This window comes from Brachyhypopomus gauderio, chromosome 2, assembly GCF_052324685.1.
Source record: "Brachyhypopomus gauderio isolate BG-103 chromosome 2, BGAUD_0.2, whole genome shotgun sequence".
Lineage (NCBI taxonomy): Eukaryota > Metazoa > Chordata > Actinopteri > Gymnotiformes > Hypopomidae > Brachyhypopomus > Brachyhypopomus gauderio.
Genome location: NC_135212.1, coordinates 6858651 through 6877959, shown reverse-complemented (window position 1 = coordinate 6877959; position 19309 = coordinate 6858651). Strand labels below are relative to the sequence as shown.

Here is a 19309-nt window from a genome sequence, read left to right as displayed (position 1 = left end):
TGGAAGGAATGTGGCCAAAAAGCCAAACCTTCACCATGGAAACAAGGCCAGGAAACTCAACTATGCACAAAAACAGGATCTAGGGTGCAGAGAACTAGCAGCAGGTGATTTGGAGTAATGAGTCATGAAACATTGAATCCATAACAGAAGGCAGTTTGTTCACCAAAGAGCTGAAGATCTGTACAATAATGAGTGTCTGCAGGCAACACTGAAGCATGGTGGAGTCTTCATGCAGGTTTGTGCTACATCTCAGCAGATGGAGTTACATATTTGGACATTAGTGTTAATGTCCTCAATACTGGGAAATACAGGCAGATACCTATCCATCATGTAGTATCGACAGGGAGGTGTCTGATTGGCTCCACATTTATTCTGCAGCAGGACACCAACCCCAAACATACAGCCGACATCACTAAGATGTCAATGTCATCAAGGAGTCCTGAAGGTGATGATATGGCCCCACAGAGCCCTGATCTCAACAGATCAGTCACTCTGGGATTACAGGAAGAGACGGGAGGATCTGAGCAAGTCTACATGCCTCCCTGGCCAAGTTTCAAAATGTACCTAGATGAACTGAATGGTGGCCACACCAAATATTTGATTTTGATTTCACTTTACATTGTATTAAATTAAAAAAATTAAATTAACCATTAACACTCATATTTTTAAAAGCATTCTTACTTTTTTTCCACACCCGTCTAAAACTTGTGCACAGTACTGTAAGTCACGTTTGAAAGATCAGTTTAAGTGTGTGATTTTTGTCTGCTGTAAATGAACATCAGGATGTGTGGAGCTGCCTGGTGAGGTATGTTTAAGTTAAATTATCAATTTATCAAAGCATTAGCCCTGATGACCAGGGCTCTGGTGGAACTGTCGAGGGGCAGTCACTGCAGGTCCTCCTGCCCCTCCTGCCCTGTGTGATCTACCCCGTCTCACTGGGTATAACACTGTATGCACACGCACACACACTGTCCTATAGAACAGAATTTTAAATTCAACCTCAACATTTATTTTTTTCTTTTTTCACTTCACAAGTGGCGTTTTCATTTTGGATGTCTTATTTAATATATTTGAGAATGTGGCCGTAACATCCTTCCTCACACAGAATGAAAACACAGTAGTGACTGAACATGGCAGTGACTGAACACCATTTCTGTGTGAAGGAAGAAATTCACTGAGTGAGAATTTTTAGTACCAGAGCGCAATCGACCTTTAACTCCACCATTGACCTTAAACTCCAGCAGAGTGAAAACTTCTCCTCAGCCATGGAGTCCATGATCACAACAGACATGACTAATGTTTGTGGAGTTTTTGACAGGTGTGTGGTTAGTTGCTCCCCAAAACAGATACTCAAACGTGTGTTTTAACTGGGAACACTGGGAAAACCACTGGGACCAACTAATAATACATTAGTAGAGCACACTCTGTTAATTAAACCCAGTCAAACGAATAAGCTTACACTTCGATCTTTTTTTTGTTCATTGGTCGGCGTGTCTAGCTCTGTGCAGCCTGGATGTCCTCTTTCACTAGCTACGCCAGGCTCCATCTGTGATGTTCTCTTCTCCAGCTACGTCAGGCTCCATCTGTGATGTTCTCTTCACTAGCTACGTCAGGCTCCATCTGTGATGTTCTCTTCACTAGCTACGTCAGGCTCCACCTGTGATGTTCTCTTCACTAGCTACGTCAGGCTCCACCTGTGATGTTCGCTTCACTAGCTACGTCAGGCTCCACCTGTGATGTTCTCTTCACTAGCTACGTCAGGCTCCACCTGTGATGTTCTCTTCTCCAGCTACGTCAGGCTCCACCTGTGATGTTCTCTTCTCCAGCTACGTCAGGCTCCACCTGTGATGTTCTCTTCTCCAGCTACGTCAGGCTCCATCTGTGATGTTCTCTTCACTAGCTACGTCAGGCTCCATCTGTGATGTTCTCTTCACTAGCTACGTCAGGCTCCATCTGTGATGTTCTCTTTTCTAGCTACATCAGGCTCCACCTGTGATGTTCTCTTCACTAGCTACGTCAGGCTCCACCTGTGATGTTCTCTTCACTAGCTACGTCAGGCTCCACCTGTGATGTTCGCTTCACTAGCTACGTCAGGCTCCACCTGTGATGTTCGCTTCACTAGCTACGTCAGGCTCCATCTGTGATGTTCTCTTCACTAGCTACGTCAGGCTCCACCTGTGATGTTCTCTTCACTAGCTATGTCAGGCTCCACCTGTGATGTTCTATTCACTACCTACGTCAGGCTCCACCTGTGATGTTCTCTTCTCCAGCTACGTCAGGCTCCATCTGTGATGTTCTCTTCACTAGCTATGTCAGGCTCCACCTGTGATGTTCTCTTCACCAGCTACGTCAGGCTCCACCTGTGATGTTCTCTTCTCCAGCTACGTCAGGCTCCATCTGTGATGTTCTCTTTACTAGCTACGTCAGGCTCCACCTGTGATGTTCTCTTCACCAGCTACGTCAGGCTCTACCTGTGATGTCCTCACACATCAACTACACACATGCATCACTCGAGCTACACACGCACATCACCTGAGCTACACACACGTATCACCTGAGCTACACACACATCGCTACACACACACATCACCTGAGCTACACACACATCGCTACACACACACACACATCACCTGAGCTACACACACACTCATGCCTGTAGTGGCTCTTCACTTGGCATGCATCTTCAGTCCCATGGACGATGGTCTCCCAAAGCATCTGTCCAGGGAGCCAGAGAGTACTGACGACATATGGCACATTTAATTAGTGTAAACTCACTTCATCTCCCTACCTGATTGGGCTGTGGGACCCCGCAGACCCTGTTCTCTGTCTGGGACCTTGCAAGCATGGAGTTTCCAGTCTAGTTAACCTGGACTGAGCTCGCCATCCTGCATTAATGACTGGGCTTTTTCAAGCCACCTGAACCAACATCGCAGAGGAATTTTTAATCCACACGAGTGAGGATCACTCTGCAAACAGCAGCTGGCGGTTGGATTTGATTCACAGCTTGTGTACAATAGCCTCAATCTCATTTTTTCTTTGTAATAAACATCATAAATATTAATCGGACTTCAAGCTCTGTAAGTACCATCGCGTTCAGTCCCAATTCCTGACCCTTTGTACCACACAGGTACAATTCAGAAAGATTGTATATGTATCCCAGAGACAATCCCTCTGTTCTCACAATAAAAAAATACACTGAGATATTCTGTCAGCTAACGCAAGCCAGTGATTCTAATAATAGGATTTAAAATGCACGTTTGTTGAATAGTGTGAGTCTGAGTGCAGGGTTCACACCTTCCTCTCCTTCACCAGAGCTCTGCATTACCCAATCAGGCACCTTCATGGATGTTTCCATGGAGCATTGTTGTTGTTGTTGTTGTTTGTTTTTTGCCTTTCAGTTAGGAAGATCAAGGCCTAATGGGCTTGAACTAAATAGATCATAGGAGGTTTATTGGCTAATCTAGATTGACACTTTACCAAGTGTGTGTGTGTGTGTGTGTGTGTGTGTGTGTGTGTGTGTGTGTGTGAGAGAGAGAGAGAGAGAGAGAGTGTGTGTGTGTGTGAGAGAGAGAGAGAGAGCTTTAAAATCAGAGCTCTTATCAGTGATGAAAGGGACAGAATCGTACTGTGTTTGTCCTTCTCTAAGGGGCAGGTGGAGTTTCAGCCCTGTGAAGGTGTTTCATAAAGTGTTTACATTTTTCATGGACATGCTTGTAGCGCAGTGCTAACAACACCTTACTGAAACAATGTATCATTTTAGATTGAAGTGTTCAGAAACCTGTGGGTGTGTTAAGGGAAAAGGTGACCCATCTGCTATCATTCACATTTCAAATGTCCTGCAGGTCCAGCTCATTTAAAAGCAATTACCTCAGCGCTGTAGCTCCGTCTTATCTGTCCATAAATGTGTCAGGATGAAATGTTTGAATGAAAGACTCCTAATCAATACCGCCCCAATGTGCCTTAACAAAGTCTCATGTCAGTATTAATACTAAAGTTTGTGCTTAACGAACAACTCCCTCGTTAGTTTAGATACACATTCATGCATATGCAACACCTAATAAAAGGATAATGATTCTTTATAACAGCCGATCACATGAAAAACTGTGACTCCAAACCCCACTCAGTGTTTCTGCTGAAGTATGGAGAAGAGGCAGTTAGATAGACAGAACCATGACGCTGGGACATGACGACATGATGACTTTTGAAAGCCTGCACTAGGACTGGGACTCATAGACATTCACCACAGAATCAATTGAAAAGCATCATTAAAACAAGACATGATGTAAGCAATAAATTCTGATGAAAGGTAAAGGTAACTAGAGAAATTTTAAACTACAGGATTTTAATTAAAGTTAAGCAGTATAAAACTACTGGTAACTACACATAATAAGTAAAAGTATAACGTCTTGTGACTCACCTATAATCCAGTAACATTACTGGTACATTATGGGTCCAGTAACAATAAGTCATTTTCATTTTGCAGAAATCAAAAGTGTAAATGTGAAGGCCAGAATAGTTTGGAAAACGCGTCTGTGTTTGTGTGATAGAGGAACACACAAAAATTAACATTCATTCATATATAATATAAATGATTAATTACTATATATTATTTTTAATAAACTCTGCCAACCGTATCCAACATGGCTTCCCATTCTTCCAATAAACAGTAAAAGCAAAACAATCTGATTGTTAATTAAATTAAAGCATCTTTATGAACTCTACAGTCCCCAAACTCAGACTGTGTATTCTGGCTTTATAAAGGGACTCCTTCTCCAACACTCCTCTCCTCACATTCCTGATATCAGAATCTACTGAAAGGATTCATCAACAAATGTAATGATTTGTGTTGATTTAAAAGAAATAACACCAGACTTCAGAATTCTCAGTGATCATGTACAGATTACATTATGTCACATCAAATTAACATTATCAAGGATGTTTAGTAATGGCAAATTTGAACATGTCACAAAATCAGACAGGTAAAAAACTACAGCAGGAAACCATCCGTCCAGGGCAAGGTGAACTGCGTGTTCACTGAAAGTTGCCACATGGATCACTGCCTGTTTCCTGTGGTGAAGAGCGAACTTTCAGAAGGTCGTTCACACTCCACACCAGATGGAGGCCAGTGGTCACATGTCTCCACACCTAACACAACACACCTGCCCCACATCATCCGGAATAAGAAACGCTTTATCCTGAACCTTGAACTAGAGGGGCAGACGCCGCTGTCAGTGATACATCAACTAATGCATGAATAGCAAGAGAAATCCGAGAATTAACATAGCTGCTACAACAAAAAACAAGAACCTGGCAAGTTATGATTGTTATTGAACTACCTATAATACATTGTTTAAAGGGGTGAGGAAGAAGAACAAGAAAAACACCACAAGAAACAAACACTACAGGAAACAAACATTGCACGAAACAAACACTACAGTAAACAAACACTACAAGAAACAAACATTGCACGAAACAAACTACAGAAAACAAACACTACAAGAAACAAACAGTACAGGAAACAAACATTACAAAAAACAAACACTACAGGAAACAAACACTACAGGAAACAAACACTACAGGAAACAACCATTACAACAAACAAACACTACAGGAAACAAACACTACAGGAAACAAAAACTACAGAAGTGCAATGAAACATCATCTACCAAGATACACATGATCTAAGGCACATATGTCAAAGTCAAGGCCCGCGGGCCAGATCCGGCCCGCGAATTGATTATCTATGGCCCCCTGGATGATATTTAATTACTATTAGAACCGGCCCGCAGGCCACAGCCGCCCGCTGGTGTTTTGCACGCACAAACACTACATTCCCCACAATGCAACGGTAGCCCGCGAAGTCACTGCAGCGCACACAAGCGGCAAAGGTCCGCTCGGCGAAAATGACGTAATCGCAGTGGCTCCGCCCGTGGGCGAGGGCGTCGCGCGCTGTCGATTCGCGAGGTCGTGCACCTCTCGAATTTTGTAACGTTGTGCGCACCAGCACGTTAAACTTAATTAAGTTAAATTTTTATACATATATTCGAAATGATTCGACATAATTCGCTTTTATTCACATTATTTAATGGTTGTTTATTTTCAAAACGCCCAATCTTAACGTCTTCACGTTCTCTCATGTTTCGTCCTGGAATTACAAGAGGCTCGTATTTGTTAACTGTTCAGTCAGACAGATATTTGTTGTGAAACGAAGTAGTTACAATTTCAAGCATTTTCAAGTACTTTAGCCTAAATTCCAGCACTTTTCAAACCTTTATTACTTTATTCATTTAATGTACAGGACATGTTTTCTTTGAAGGAAGTTTGTTTTTATCTGTTTGCTTGTTGAAAATTTTTTTCACTTGAAATTACTGACAGATCCATAAGAAAGTATTGCTTTATTCATTTAAGCATTAAATAATAAACACTGTGTTAGGTCTTGGTTCAATAGGCTATGTGCAATCATTTCAATGTTTTAATAAACATTGAACCAGTCCGGCCCTCGGCTTGTAGCAAATTTGGTTTTTTGGCCCTCGGTGCATTTGACTTTGACATCCCTGATCTAAGGCATTAACAGCAGTCCTTCCCCAGTGGAGTGAGGTGGCTGGGATGGACTATAGTGATTGATCAGCAAGTTTTGTTTGGCTGCTAAGTAATTAAGGGTTTAAATGTGAGGACAGAAGGGAAATTTGTGGTTCCTAAAGGGATCATGTTTGTTTAACAAGGTACCTCCAACATGATGTTCATGATAAACCAGAACAATTTGGGGTATCTACAGTTGTGATCAAATTTATTCAACCCCCAATGCTGCGAAGGGTTTTATGGAATTCAGTGCACATTTGTAATGCAACTAAGATAGCATCAATTTTTTTTGTCATAAAGTATTTAATGGCCTTTTTGTGATTTCTTCATTGACACAATTATTCAACCCCTTTACGACTACCACTCCTAAGAACAGAGGTTCATTCCAGTGTTTTCCATCAGGTATTGAAAACATCTGTGGATGTCAACGAGCAGCAATCAAGCATGATAAGCACCAATTAGGCAGATTTAAAAGGACTGTGATACTCAGCTCCTTCTAGACATCTACTGGTGTGTTTCCAAGCATGGTGAAGGCAAGAGAATGGTCCCAGAAGACAAGAGAAGAGGTTATTGCTCTTCACAAGAATGGCAATGGATATAAAAAGATTGCGAAGTTGTTAAATATTCCAAGAGACACTATCGGAAGTATCATTCGCAAGTTCAAGTTAAAGGGCACAGTGGAAACGTTACCTGGTCGTGGCAGAAAGAAGATCCTGACCGCGACTGCTGTGCGCTACCTGAAGCGTAATGTGGAGAAAAATCCCCGCGTGACTGCTAAGGAACTGAAAAAAGACCTGTCAGATGTGGGCACTGAAGTTTCAGCTCAGACAATAAGGCGCGCACTGCATAACGAAGACCTCCATGCCAGAACGCCCAGACGCACCCCCTTGCTGACTCCAAAGAACAAGAAAAGTCGACTGCAGTATGCCAAAAGTCATGTGGACAAGCCACAAAGGTTTTGGGACAGTGTACTGTAAAACCAGATCATTACTTATATGTTAACAGTTTAAGGTCAACTGGCAGTAGATGCTTCGTTCTACAATCTAATTGTATAAAGCTACTTTGCAAAAACGTTGCATTAAACAACTATGGAGACTCATACACAGCAAGCTGTGATGCACTGTGTTCTGATATGTTTCTCACATAACGAGTAGTGACTTCATCTGTCATTTTCGTTACAAGTAGATCTTGTATAGGGATCAGTCCAGTTCTTGCTAACCTCTCCACATGCTCCCGTGAGCCCTGGGTGACCATGGATCTGCCACAGGTTCACTGCTCATCTTTCCTTAGTCCACGTTTGGCCAATCAAGACCTACTGTTCTGGAGATGCTCTTGGCATCAGTTTCCCTCAGATCCTAATGCTTGTCCATTGTTCCTACCTCCAACACATCAGCCCAACTGATCCCAACTGATCCCAATTTTTCAATGAGATAATCATTACAGGTGAGTGTCGATGTACAGGTGAGAGTTGGTGTACTGGTGAGTGTCGGTGTATAGGTGGTGGGTACTAGCGTACAGGTGAGTGCTGGCGTTCAGGTGAGTGTTGGTGTACAGGTGAATGTTGGTGTACAGGTGAATGTTGGTGTACAGGTGGGTGTTGGTGTACAGGTGGGCAGCCCCGTCGACAGGGGGGGACAACCGGGTCTGTTGTCCCGGGCCCCATGGCCGGGGGGGGGGCATCAAAGCGCCCAGCAATTTATTTTTTATTTAAAGTCTATAATTTTAAATAATCTTAAAATCTTTCATTAATATAAAATTCTGTACTCAAAATAAGCTCAATGGCTAAAAATATATGTTTTTAACCTATCTGCATATTTTCCATTAAGTGCATACACCCCCGCCTCCCACTGAAAAATGGTTTGATCCAGCACCGACCGTAGCCAGCTGGTACCCGCCCAACAGCGGGAAATACAGTGGTGGATAGTTAAAGTAAACAGAAATCTGGAGCGCAGAAAAGAAAGGAAAAATATTTACCTGACGAATTTTAATGTTGCATTGTGTTCCAGGTTTGAAAAGTGCTAAAGTAGGCTAAAGTACTTGAAAATACTTGAAACTGTAACTACTTCGTTTCACAACAAATATCTATCTGACTGAACAGTTCTCTTGTATTTAGGGTTGCCACCTAGGTCTGACAAAAAACAAGGACACACTGTCATACGCAAACGTAAAATGTTACCGGGGGTGTAAAATGGACACAGCGAGAAAAAAGACGGATTTAAAGTGTGCAGAAACATTCTAAACAGTCGTTTAAACTAACCTAGTGAAAACCGGGACATTAAAACAGCGACGTAAAACCGGGACAGGTGGCAACCCTACTTGTATTACGTTAACAAATACGAGCCTCTTGTAATTCCAGGACGAAACATGAGAGAACGTGAAGTTGTTAAGATTGGGCGTTTTGAAAATGAACAACCATTAAATAATGTGATTAAAAAAGCGAATCATTTCGAGTATATGTATAAATATTTAACTTATTTAAGTTTAACGTGTCGTGAAATATTGAAATGGACCTTGAAAGTGATGTACAAGTGCTTGAATTCAACCTTATAAAGGTGTATGAACCCTGCAAACATGACTGTTACAAAATTCGAGAGGTGCACGACCTCGCGAATCGACAGCGCGTGAGGCCCTCATTTTCATGTCATTCATGTAATTTCGCCGCGCGGACCCTCGCGACGCGTCAAGTATAAACCAGTCAGCTGTCAGAAACAGCTTTGATGTGTGGCTATATTATATACTATAAGACCTAACATAAGGATTGTCTGCTACAGAGGAAATTCCAATGACGTAAGCGGGGGGGGGGGGGGGGGGGTGTTGGTGTACAGGTGGGTGTTGGTGTACAGGTGAGAGTTTGTGTATAGGTAAGTGCTGGCGTACAGGTGAGTGTTGGCGTACAGGTGAGTGCTGGCGTACAGGTGAGTGTTGGCGGACAGGTGAGTGTTGGCGGACAGGTGAGTGTTGGCGGACAGGTGAGTGTTGGCGGACAGGTGAGTGCTGGAGTACAGGTGAGTGCTGGAGTACAGGTGAGTGTTGGCGTACAGGTGAGTGTTGGCGTACAGTTGAGTGTTGGCGTACAGTTGAGTGTTGGCGTACAGTTGAGTGTTGGCGTACAGTTGAGTGTTGGCGTACAGTTGAGTGTTGGCGTACAGTTGAGTGTTGGCGTACAGGTGAATGTTGGTGTACAGGTGAGTGTTGGTGTACAGGTGAGTGTTGGTGTACACTCCTGATTCGGTTGCCCTTCACGTGGTTCAGCTGCAGCCCACTGTATACTGATGGTTTTCCTTCTTAAACCGGTACCCAATCAGGTGTTGGGGCAGTAGAATGAAGGGCATTGCCCCTCCCCAACCTGCAGCTTCCCTTAATGGGGAATTAACCCCCAAGCTCCACAGACACATGGTCAGACTCCAGTGGATAGAACAGTCACTCAAGACTGTAAGACAAATACCAGACAGACCACCCTGTGCACAGTCTGCATTTTAATACAGACTAAGCCTGTGATTTAGCACATGGATCCTGGAATGTCCACTCAAGAGCATGTAAGAGACTTTGTGAGGGACTCAGGGCTGTGGAAGACAACTTTGGGGGCTACTACTGGCCAATAGCACAAGTCACCATGAAGTGCGGGATTTGTCCTGTCCCTGCTGCTGTTCTGCATAGGGCCTGAACCCCCTCGGTAACAACATTACCAAGAGTGGCTTCACCAAGTTGTACAAATGAGACATTGACTCACTAATCCATCTCACCAGGTTACACATCAATGACATTGGCACATCATTTGTTAAGGGTTATAAATTATAAATTGTCTGCAATTAAAAATAAAAGGTCCACAATTCAAAATTTGTAAAAAAAAAAAAATGTCTTTAGGGCAATGCAACATGTCAGTCTTTCAGATGAATTTCCCAATCAGAATCTAAGATCAAAGCAGAGATGCAGCTTTGATTCTTTATTGCTCTTTGGGCTATAACAGCAATGATTTAATAAAGAAAAAAACATTTCCTGCATCTCATTGTTTCAGGCTACATGAATCAAATTGTGGCCAAATAAATAATTCAGACTTTCCTGTTTACACAGAAATTGGCAGACCCACTGCTCACGTCGAGAGCATGTCGTGTTCAAACTAAGAGTTGCAATTCAATATCATTTGGGTATATATCTCACCTGCACAGGTGTCTCATGACTTCTTTGTTATTTTAATACACACCTGTCCCATAGCTGATCCTCAACATGACTGTCAATCACATGAGCTGTGAGTTTACTTTTGCACTATGGTTAAAGCTGTATTACCTGTATTACTGAAACGCAGATAAACATTTTCATGTTTGATAAATGGAGTCAGGAGTGAAGAATACATTCATGTAGCACAAGGTACAAATGGATAGCATATCCCCAAGCCAACAAGCTTTAATCTCTTCTTGGTGAGATACACCACCCCTTTAAACTCCTCCTGATGAGACACACCACCCCTTTAATCTCATCCTGATGAGACACACCACCCCTTTAAACTCCTCTTGATGAGACACACCACCCCTTTAATCTGATCATGAGACACACCATGCCTTTAAACTCGTTTAATCTCCTCCTGGTGAGATATGCCACTCCTTTAATCTCCTCCTGATGACACACCACACCTTTAATTGCCTCCTGATGAGACACACTCGTTTAATCTCCTCTTGGTGATACACACCATGCCTTTATTCTCATCCTGATGAGACACACCACCCCTTTTATCTCCTCCTGATGAGACAAACCATGCCTTTAATCTCCTCCTGGTGAGATACACAACTCCTTTAATCTTCTCCTGGTGAGAGACACCACCCCTTTAATCTCCTCCTGATGTCACACCACACCTTTAATTGCCTCCTGATGAGACACACTCGTTTAATCTCCTCTTGGTGAGACACAACCCCCTTTGATCTCCTCTTGGTGAGATACCACCCCTTTAATCTCCTCCTGATGTGACAACATGCCTATAAATTTCCTCCTGATGAGACACCACCCCTTTAATTTCCTATTGAGACACACCACCTCTTTAATCTCCTCCTAGTGAGAAACACCATCCCATTTTACACAGACATCACACATCTTTCCTTTATCCTGATGTATTTAAATAAATTACTCACAGGTCTGACTTCAACAATAGGCTGCATTATTTCCTTCTCCTTAAAGTGTTATTATGCATTTATGCCCTTTAAATTTAATCATGAATCTCAGACATCCCATCATGCTGAACAGCTTGACTGTTTTCCTTAGACTCCTATCAGATTAATAGGCATACAATCTCATTTTCTGAGCTTGTGTCTTGCTTTGATGGGGTTACAAAGTCATTGAAGTGCTGCTACCTGCGACTTCTACAGGGCATTTCAGGGTGCTGAACTATTCAAATGAGGACAGATACAGGAAGCATGTAGTACAAGTCACACACCCTTCCTTGTCTGAGCTAGGCTTGTGTTCGCAGCAGGACACCCAATACAGTGAATGTTTGTGTTTGTTGCTGCTCAAGACAGCCCTCTGCCCACCTCTTTAACAATGTCTGCCCACTTATGTTGGGTGTTTGAAGTAGAAGACCGTGTGCTTATGGTGAATATCTTTGTGGCATCATTAGTGAGTCACTTAAAGGCTGGTTGAATCAGGGCTTGGGATCAGACACAAAGAAGAGAGAGAGAAAACAGGCATGAACCATTTGACTCGCTGTTCCCTGAAGGCACACTGTCACCACATACTTTCAAGCCTGGTGATTCAAGGGTTAAGTCCCTCTTGCTATTGGCTGTAAATGGATTTAGACCCATTCTTCCTGTGTGCTAAGATAAAGAACATACACTCTAGTCATCAGAGAACAACATGGCTGATTACTAGACTGAATAGTACAAAACCAGATAAATACAAGCCATTTTGCTATTTAGGCAGTTGAACAAAAAAAACTAACTCCATTCAAAAAGACTGCAAATCATTTTCAAATGTTCTCATATTGCAAACTAACAATCTAATAATAATAATAATAATAATAGAATTTTATTTAAGACGCCTTTCAAGCCACCCAAGACGCTTACAGATTAAAAATAAGAAACAAACGGTAGATCAATTTAAAAACAATAAAAAATAAAAATAAAATAACAATTGATAAAACAGTTAATAGAATAAAAGAAACAATGTAAACCTTCTAAAAAGCACATTCAAAAAGGTGTGTTTTTAAGAGCTTCTTAAAAACAGACAATGATGTACAGGAGCGGAGAGATAAAGGGAGAGACTTCCACAACTTAGGGCCCACAACACTAAAGGCTCGATCCCCGTTTTTACGGAGTTTTGTGTGCGGCACAACCATCCGGTGGGCATCAGCAGACCGCAGTGCACGTGACGGAGCATAGGGGGACACGATGTCAGAAAGACGGTGCCAACCCATGAATGGATTTAAAAACCAACAATACAATCTTGAATTTAATCCCGTCAAGGACAGGAAGCCAGTGCAGATCTTTTAAGATCGGGGTTATGTGATCCCACTTCCTGGAGCAGGTGAGAACTCTTTCTGCAGAGTTTTGGACATATTGCAGCTTCTTAAGGCTACTGGCAGGGAGCCCAATAAGCAAAGAATTGCAATAGTCAAGCCGAGATGTAATAAAGGCATGAACAAGGGTCTCAGCCACAGAGTCAGACAGGGAAGGACGTAGGCGAGCTATGTTTTTGAGGTGGAAGAAGGCTATTTTGGTAATGTTGTTAATGTGTGCCTCAAGAGAGAGGGTGGAATCAAGTATGACACCAAGATTGCGAACCTGTGCCACAGAAGAGGAAATAAAACCAGGTATGGAAAAACTGGTCTGTCCAATCTTATTGAGGGTAGATGATGTAGCAACGAGCATGGCTTCTGACTTATTATTGTTAAAATAAAAAAAATTACTGAGCATCCAGTGCTTAATATCAGCCAGACAGTCTAGCAGAGCGTTAAGCAGCAATACAGATGAAGGCTGAGTGCTAATGTAGATTTGAGTATCATCAGCATAACAATGAAACTGGAGGCCATGTTGACTGAAAATATTGCCAAGAGGGAGCATGTAAATGTTAAAAAGAATAGGGCCCAAAACCAAACCCTGTAGGACACCGCAATCTAAAGAGACAGTGTTGGATCTGAAACTACCCAGAGAAACGAACTGCCGCCTACCTGCTAAGTAAGACCTGAACCACTGTAAGGCCAAGCCAGTAAGACCAATCCACGATTCCAGCCGATCAAACGCAACGGTAAGGTCAAGGAGAACAAGAATGCTCACCTGACCTGAATCTGCTGCCAGCAGTAAGTCATTCATGACCCTAACCAGGGCCGTCTCAGTGCTGTGATTAGATCTAAAACCAGATTGAAAATGTTCAAATAGGTCGTTCCTCAGAAGGTGTTCCTGTAATTGTAAGGACACACAGCGCTCCAGAATTTTGCTCAGAAAGGGGAGGTTCAATATGGGACGATAATTATTTAGATCAGTGGGTGAGAGGCCACACTTCTGTAGGATCGGCATAATAGCAGCCAACTTTAGGTGAGAGGGAACCAAGCCTGAGGTAAGAGAAGCACTGATAAACCTAGTAATGAGTGGACAGACAGATGCTAGACATGCCTTCAGTAAGGGAGTAGGCATGAGGTCTAAAACACAAGTAGTAGATCTAGCCCCTTTAATAAGACCAACAATGAAACCCTCCTCCACCAGGTGAAAAACAGATAGTGGCGTTGAGACTAAAGAGTGTGGTACAGGGCAACCCGAAGTACACGGAACAGAATGAAATTCAGCGTAAATACTCTCAATTTTCTCAGTGAAGAACACCAGGAAGTCATTACAAAGGGCTGATGAAGGGGTTAATGGAAAGCTGTTTGCAGGTTGCAGGAGTTTATTTATTGTAGAGAACAGTGCTCTCGCATTGCCATGGCAATTGGCAATATTAGTAGTATTAAAATCAACCTTAGCCTTGAGTAGCGCAGCCTTGTACAACTGAGTGTGATCTTTATAAGCTAACGCGTGAACTGTCAGACCTGTTTTTCTGAAAAGCCGCTCCATCTGACGGCCTTTAGCTTTGAGTGACCTAAGCTCAGGGGTGAACCATGGGGCCGAATGACGAAAAGTTACAACTCGATTTTGGAGTGGGGCATGTAGATTTAGCAATGTAGTAGCAGCATAGTTATAATGATCAACCAACATCTCAGGCGAGGATATAATCTGGGGAATAGGGATCTGGTTGAGGGACCTAGCAAAAACTGAAGGGCAGATGTTCTTAAGATTCCTAAAAGTAATACTACGAGGAAGATGCGTTCTCTTAGTGCAGAAAGATAACGATAACTTAAAAACTACAGCTCTATGATCAGAGACATTAAAATCAGTAACATGCAGATTAAGAGGGGCAATTGAGGAGGTAGAACAGACAAGATCCAGGATATGCCTATCTAACTAGAGCAGTGTCACTATAAAACCCAACTAGCGATTACACTCGGTCACTTTATGGAACAGCTTTCACTTAAATATCTTTTTTGTTCTTGTTTACTATGCGGTGATAAAGCTCACATTGATTACTAGCTGCCATTGTGTGCTGTTACATACATAAAAATGCATCTTTCACTTTTTTGACATCCACTTTTTCTCTCTGGGGAAAAGTCTTCGTACTAGACCAGAGTGCAGTATTCTCTCTTATTCATTACCACACCCCTTTATTGGAGCATCAGTGAAGGCTTGCAGTCCATTCTGGAGACACTCACTGAGTGGTATGAGGAATGAAACCCTTACCTGGAGGTGACCGATGGGGGAGACCCATCACCACATCCTGAAAGTAGCTGCCATACACATCACGTCAAATGACCTCGGGACTGGTCCTGTGCTTCTGATAGGTTGGAACACAGTTTTGACTTTGTTAAGTGGTTCTGTGGGTGAGCACCAGAAGAAAGACAGTCCACCCAAGACAAAATGCAAGATCAGATTTCTTTATTGAATTCAAAATAATTCAAGAATTATATGTGTATGTAAGATAAACACATCGCTAAAATCTAAAACAAAACGGAGTACATATCTTCATTATACAAAGAACCTACATTAAATGCAGCAGAGACAGAAGACTACATATTTGCACACTTTGGTTGAAGAAAAATAGATGTTTAACACAGAACTGATACAGATTCTGGTCAACCCCCAACTTCTACAAAATATATATTAAAAAAAAAAAAAAAAAAAAGATTCAACCTTGGCCTGTACAAACATTCAAACTGCGAAATGAATGAGACGAAAAAGTGGATGAGCACTATGAACCTTTCCACAAGAAAAAGAAATACTGCTATAATCACACCAGACCCTGACACACAGCCTTCATTCCAAGGCTACAGTCCACAAACAAGCCACCGTTTTCGTTTGTGGCACTGACATTAACATATGTTTATTTCTGTAAAGAGCAACGCAGACACACCGATTGTTTTAGGAGAGACTGCTGCCAAAATGCAGGGACAACGGAACTTCCTGACACTTTTCTTTGGCATGTTGACCACATTAGTTCACGTCTGTAGTCTCAAGGTTGAACTGGACTGCAGCCAACATGAGGATAGCACACAAGCGTGAGAGAGAAATGAGTGAAGGGAGTGTGTGTGTGTATGAGAGAGAGAGAGAGAGATCAAAGCTGTGTGTTTGGGGGAGACAGAGAAAGAAATGAGCAAAGGGCTATGTGAGAGGGAGAGAGAGGGAGATATATACAGAGAGAGATGGGAGCAAAGCTGTGTGAGTACATTATGGCTCATCTTGGACCCCCAGAGGCAATAATCTCACAAACAAAATCAATCAAACAGAGGGACCACTGCCATCGCGCCCCCGGGGCACAGATTCTCTTCTACAGTACCTTGAGGGGACACCCAAGCTATGTCCATCTTAATCCAGAACTTGGCCTGCAATGAACTGGCGACAAGGCTCTGGTTCAAACTAGTGTGGTGCTTGGTGTTTTTTTCAAAAGACAAAGGCTGGTGCACTGTGGTGGAACATCACGGTTACCATGGTCTCTCACGCAAAACAAAAAATAACAAAACCATGGCAGTTCACATTTCAACACATTTTTGCCATTGGATGGAACACTGCATTCACTCCCTGTCAGTCAACAAGACACCACTTGTGACAAACAAAAACAGAGGTGCCCTTCTAAGGAACAGATTGAAGCTCCAGCGTATTGGGGTCATCATCTTATAGGCCAGATCTCACACATGAATATGCCGCCAACACTTTTTGAATATTAAACCAACCATCCACCAACCGAGGAGTCATGCAATAGTCACCGATGATCATGATCGGATCTCCCCAACTTCAGTCAGATTTGTCCTTTTTTTTAGCGCCTCCAATTGGAACTTTACTAGCAACCGCTGAGCCCACTGCAGACACTCCTCCAGCCACTGCAGACACGCCCCCTTTTACTAACCCCACCCCCACAGCAGGAACAGACGCGACTGTGCAGACAGCAGTTTTAGTGAGATCTAGGCTCTTCCCCCCAATCCAGGCCACTCCACCAACGGTGGCCCCAACAGCACCTTTGGTGACACTGAACAGCCCCCCCGTCACTCTGGAAAACATGCCAGGCTGCGACTGAGCGTGGTCCTTATTCACATCTGTAAGACAAACAACAGCACAAGCAAATCAGCAGCAGGCGAAAACTGCAATCTCTTCACAGAATGCAAGCCAACATTTCGAGTAATTGCCCTACTGAGATGAACGAAGGGATCTACGACACGGAAGAACTGACAATTCACAGAAACTAGCGGTTCAGATATACAGACATTTTTAAGGAGATCATAGGCACTCGAATCCCATCTGTTAATATCAAACAAGTTGCATTAAAAATCACTATGGAAACACATTGTGGCTAAACACTAGAGGTACAGTAGAGGAACATGCCTATGAAACTAGGGGGTGGCTTTACTAAAGAGGGAATTCTGGAACCTGTGGCATTCATTTACATAAATTAAATTGATCGGGAGGCGTTCTCTGCTTTAAAATACACACACGTGGTGTCTTCGTGAACTCCTGTAGGAGATACACAGAAGGCAATTTTAACTACTACTGTTGAGAAGTAAGAAAACTAAGAATCAACAAAGATATACAAAGGTCCTTGTCTTAAGTTGGAGTGAGTAAAGAGAGCAGTGTTGGAAAACTTCGTCAACAACACAGCTCTGAATGGCACAAGAGCACCACCATGTGACTCCCTTATGTAATTACAGCCACATTTAGCAGGTATGAGAAACACTTTGAAGTCTACTATTGTCATGAATTACCTGCCGGAGGCTCATCCTTTAAGTAGGCAGGCACTTCGGGTTGTTGTTCCTCTACTTTACTCATAGTTTATCTGTGGAGGGGAACAGAAGCGACTGAAAGTAATCCTTCATATTTGAGTTGAAAAAGTAAACAACTTTGCCAATTAATTATACTTTATGTCAGCATGGAGGATTTGAAAAAGACCAAAAAAGCCAAAGGCTCACTAGAGCTTGGGTGCGCTACTGAGCGCACAAGAACAAACCAGACCAGTTTACAACCAGTCAGGTTTGTATTTGGCTTTAAAAGTTATACTACTGACAACACCCAGACCTCACATTTGTGAATGCCCTCTTGTGTTTGAAACCAACACACAAAATATAACCTTGCCGCACCAAATACGCGAAACAGACTGGACAAAAAAACGATAAGTTGTTCTTTCCCCCCATCTTATTCTAATCTAAACTGTTAGAAAGCTACATATCAGCATCTGAGCTTAGATAACTTTGAAGCCAGAGTCAATACCCAATATGCAGGCCTAACTGTGAGATGCCAGACATGGGGCTAAAGCACAGTGAAATAATAACTCATGAGGGGGTTCAGTTACACGTAGACATGCCAGTCTTGCTCAATCCACCAGTTCCCTCCAGCTGGCTCCAATATGGCACCAGAAAGCAGTGTCAAGCGAATGAAGACTTCATTGGTTTAAAAGTTGCTGGGAAAAACTGACTTTTCGTGGTTGTTTTTAACACTTCAGAAAGTTTGCTAACTATACTTTGCTTCCTTGCTAGCTAAGTAAACAGCGCGCCTGCTAGCTAACTAGATAAACACACAAGACGGTGTACAAGAAGTTGCTAGTCAGCTAATGCTAGCTACAGGATACTTACGCGTTCAAGAACTTGCAACAGTCTGGGAAACTTGCAATAGTTTTCTCTGCTGCCCTCGGTTGCTCGAAACAAAGTGTGCTGCTACTTTAAAAGTTATCTGAAGTCTGTCAAATGTGCCGTCCGCACCATGTTCTGGCTGTAATGACGTGTACGTGGCGTCCTGCTCTTTTAACCGAGCAGTTGGTTACCAACGCGGATACCTCGGACAGGAAGTGACGCGCTGCAGGTCCAAACCACGGCGCGTACGGACCTGCAGAGAAAAATGGGCATAGGTGTACCTACACACAATATATGGTACTTGTGAATGACAAACGAACATGTATTTGCATTACTGGTGTTGAAGCCCAGTGAAACGTGGTTAGGCCTTGGAGAGGAGCGATGTTGTTCAAGTCGGCCTTTACCCTGAAAATAGATCCACAAATAGATGCCATCATACGTTGTCAAATATGAAGTAATGCAATGCTAAGAAATTGCGAATTTCAGTGTGCTGTAAAGTTACACCAAACATCAAACCACGCTTAACGGTCTTTATCACTCAGTTAGAAATACCTGATAGGCAATTTCGAATTTGTATCAGTAAAAGTCAGTGAATGCAGAGGGAAAATAAAC

General features: G+C 42.7%; 1 protein-coding gene across 1 annotated transcript; it reads right to left on the bottom strand.

Moving 5' to 3' along the window:
- Positions 1–15504: 15504 nt before the first annotated feature.
- On the bottom strand, positions 15505–18943 carry tmem263 (transmembrane protein 263). Its single transcript, XM_076985109.1, has 3 exons — positions 18701–18943; positions 17837–17907; positions 15505–17173 (listed from the first exon to the last, which is right to left on the bottom strand). The coding sequence occupies exons 2-3, from the start codon at positions 17898–17900 to the stop codon at positions 16875–16877; spliced, it is 363 nt and encodes a 120-aa protein (XP_076841224.1). The 5' UTR covers positions 17901–17907; positions 18701–18943; the 3' UTR covers positions 15505–16874.
- Between the last annotated feature and the right edge of the window lie 366 nt (positions 18944–19309).

What these genes read in the sequence shown, in the direction of transcription:
- tmem263 (XM_076985109.1), bottom strand. Translation starts at nt 17,900, where the DNA reads ATGAGTAAAGTAGAGGAACAACAACCCGAAGTGCCTGCCTACTTAAAG. An exon ending in AAAGGATGAGCCTCCGGCAG is followed by an intron (nt 17,174 to 17,836) that starts GTAATTCATGAC and finishes TTTGTCTTACAG; the next exon opens with ATGTGAATAAGGACCACGCT.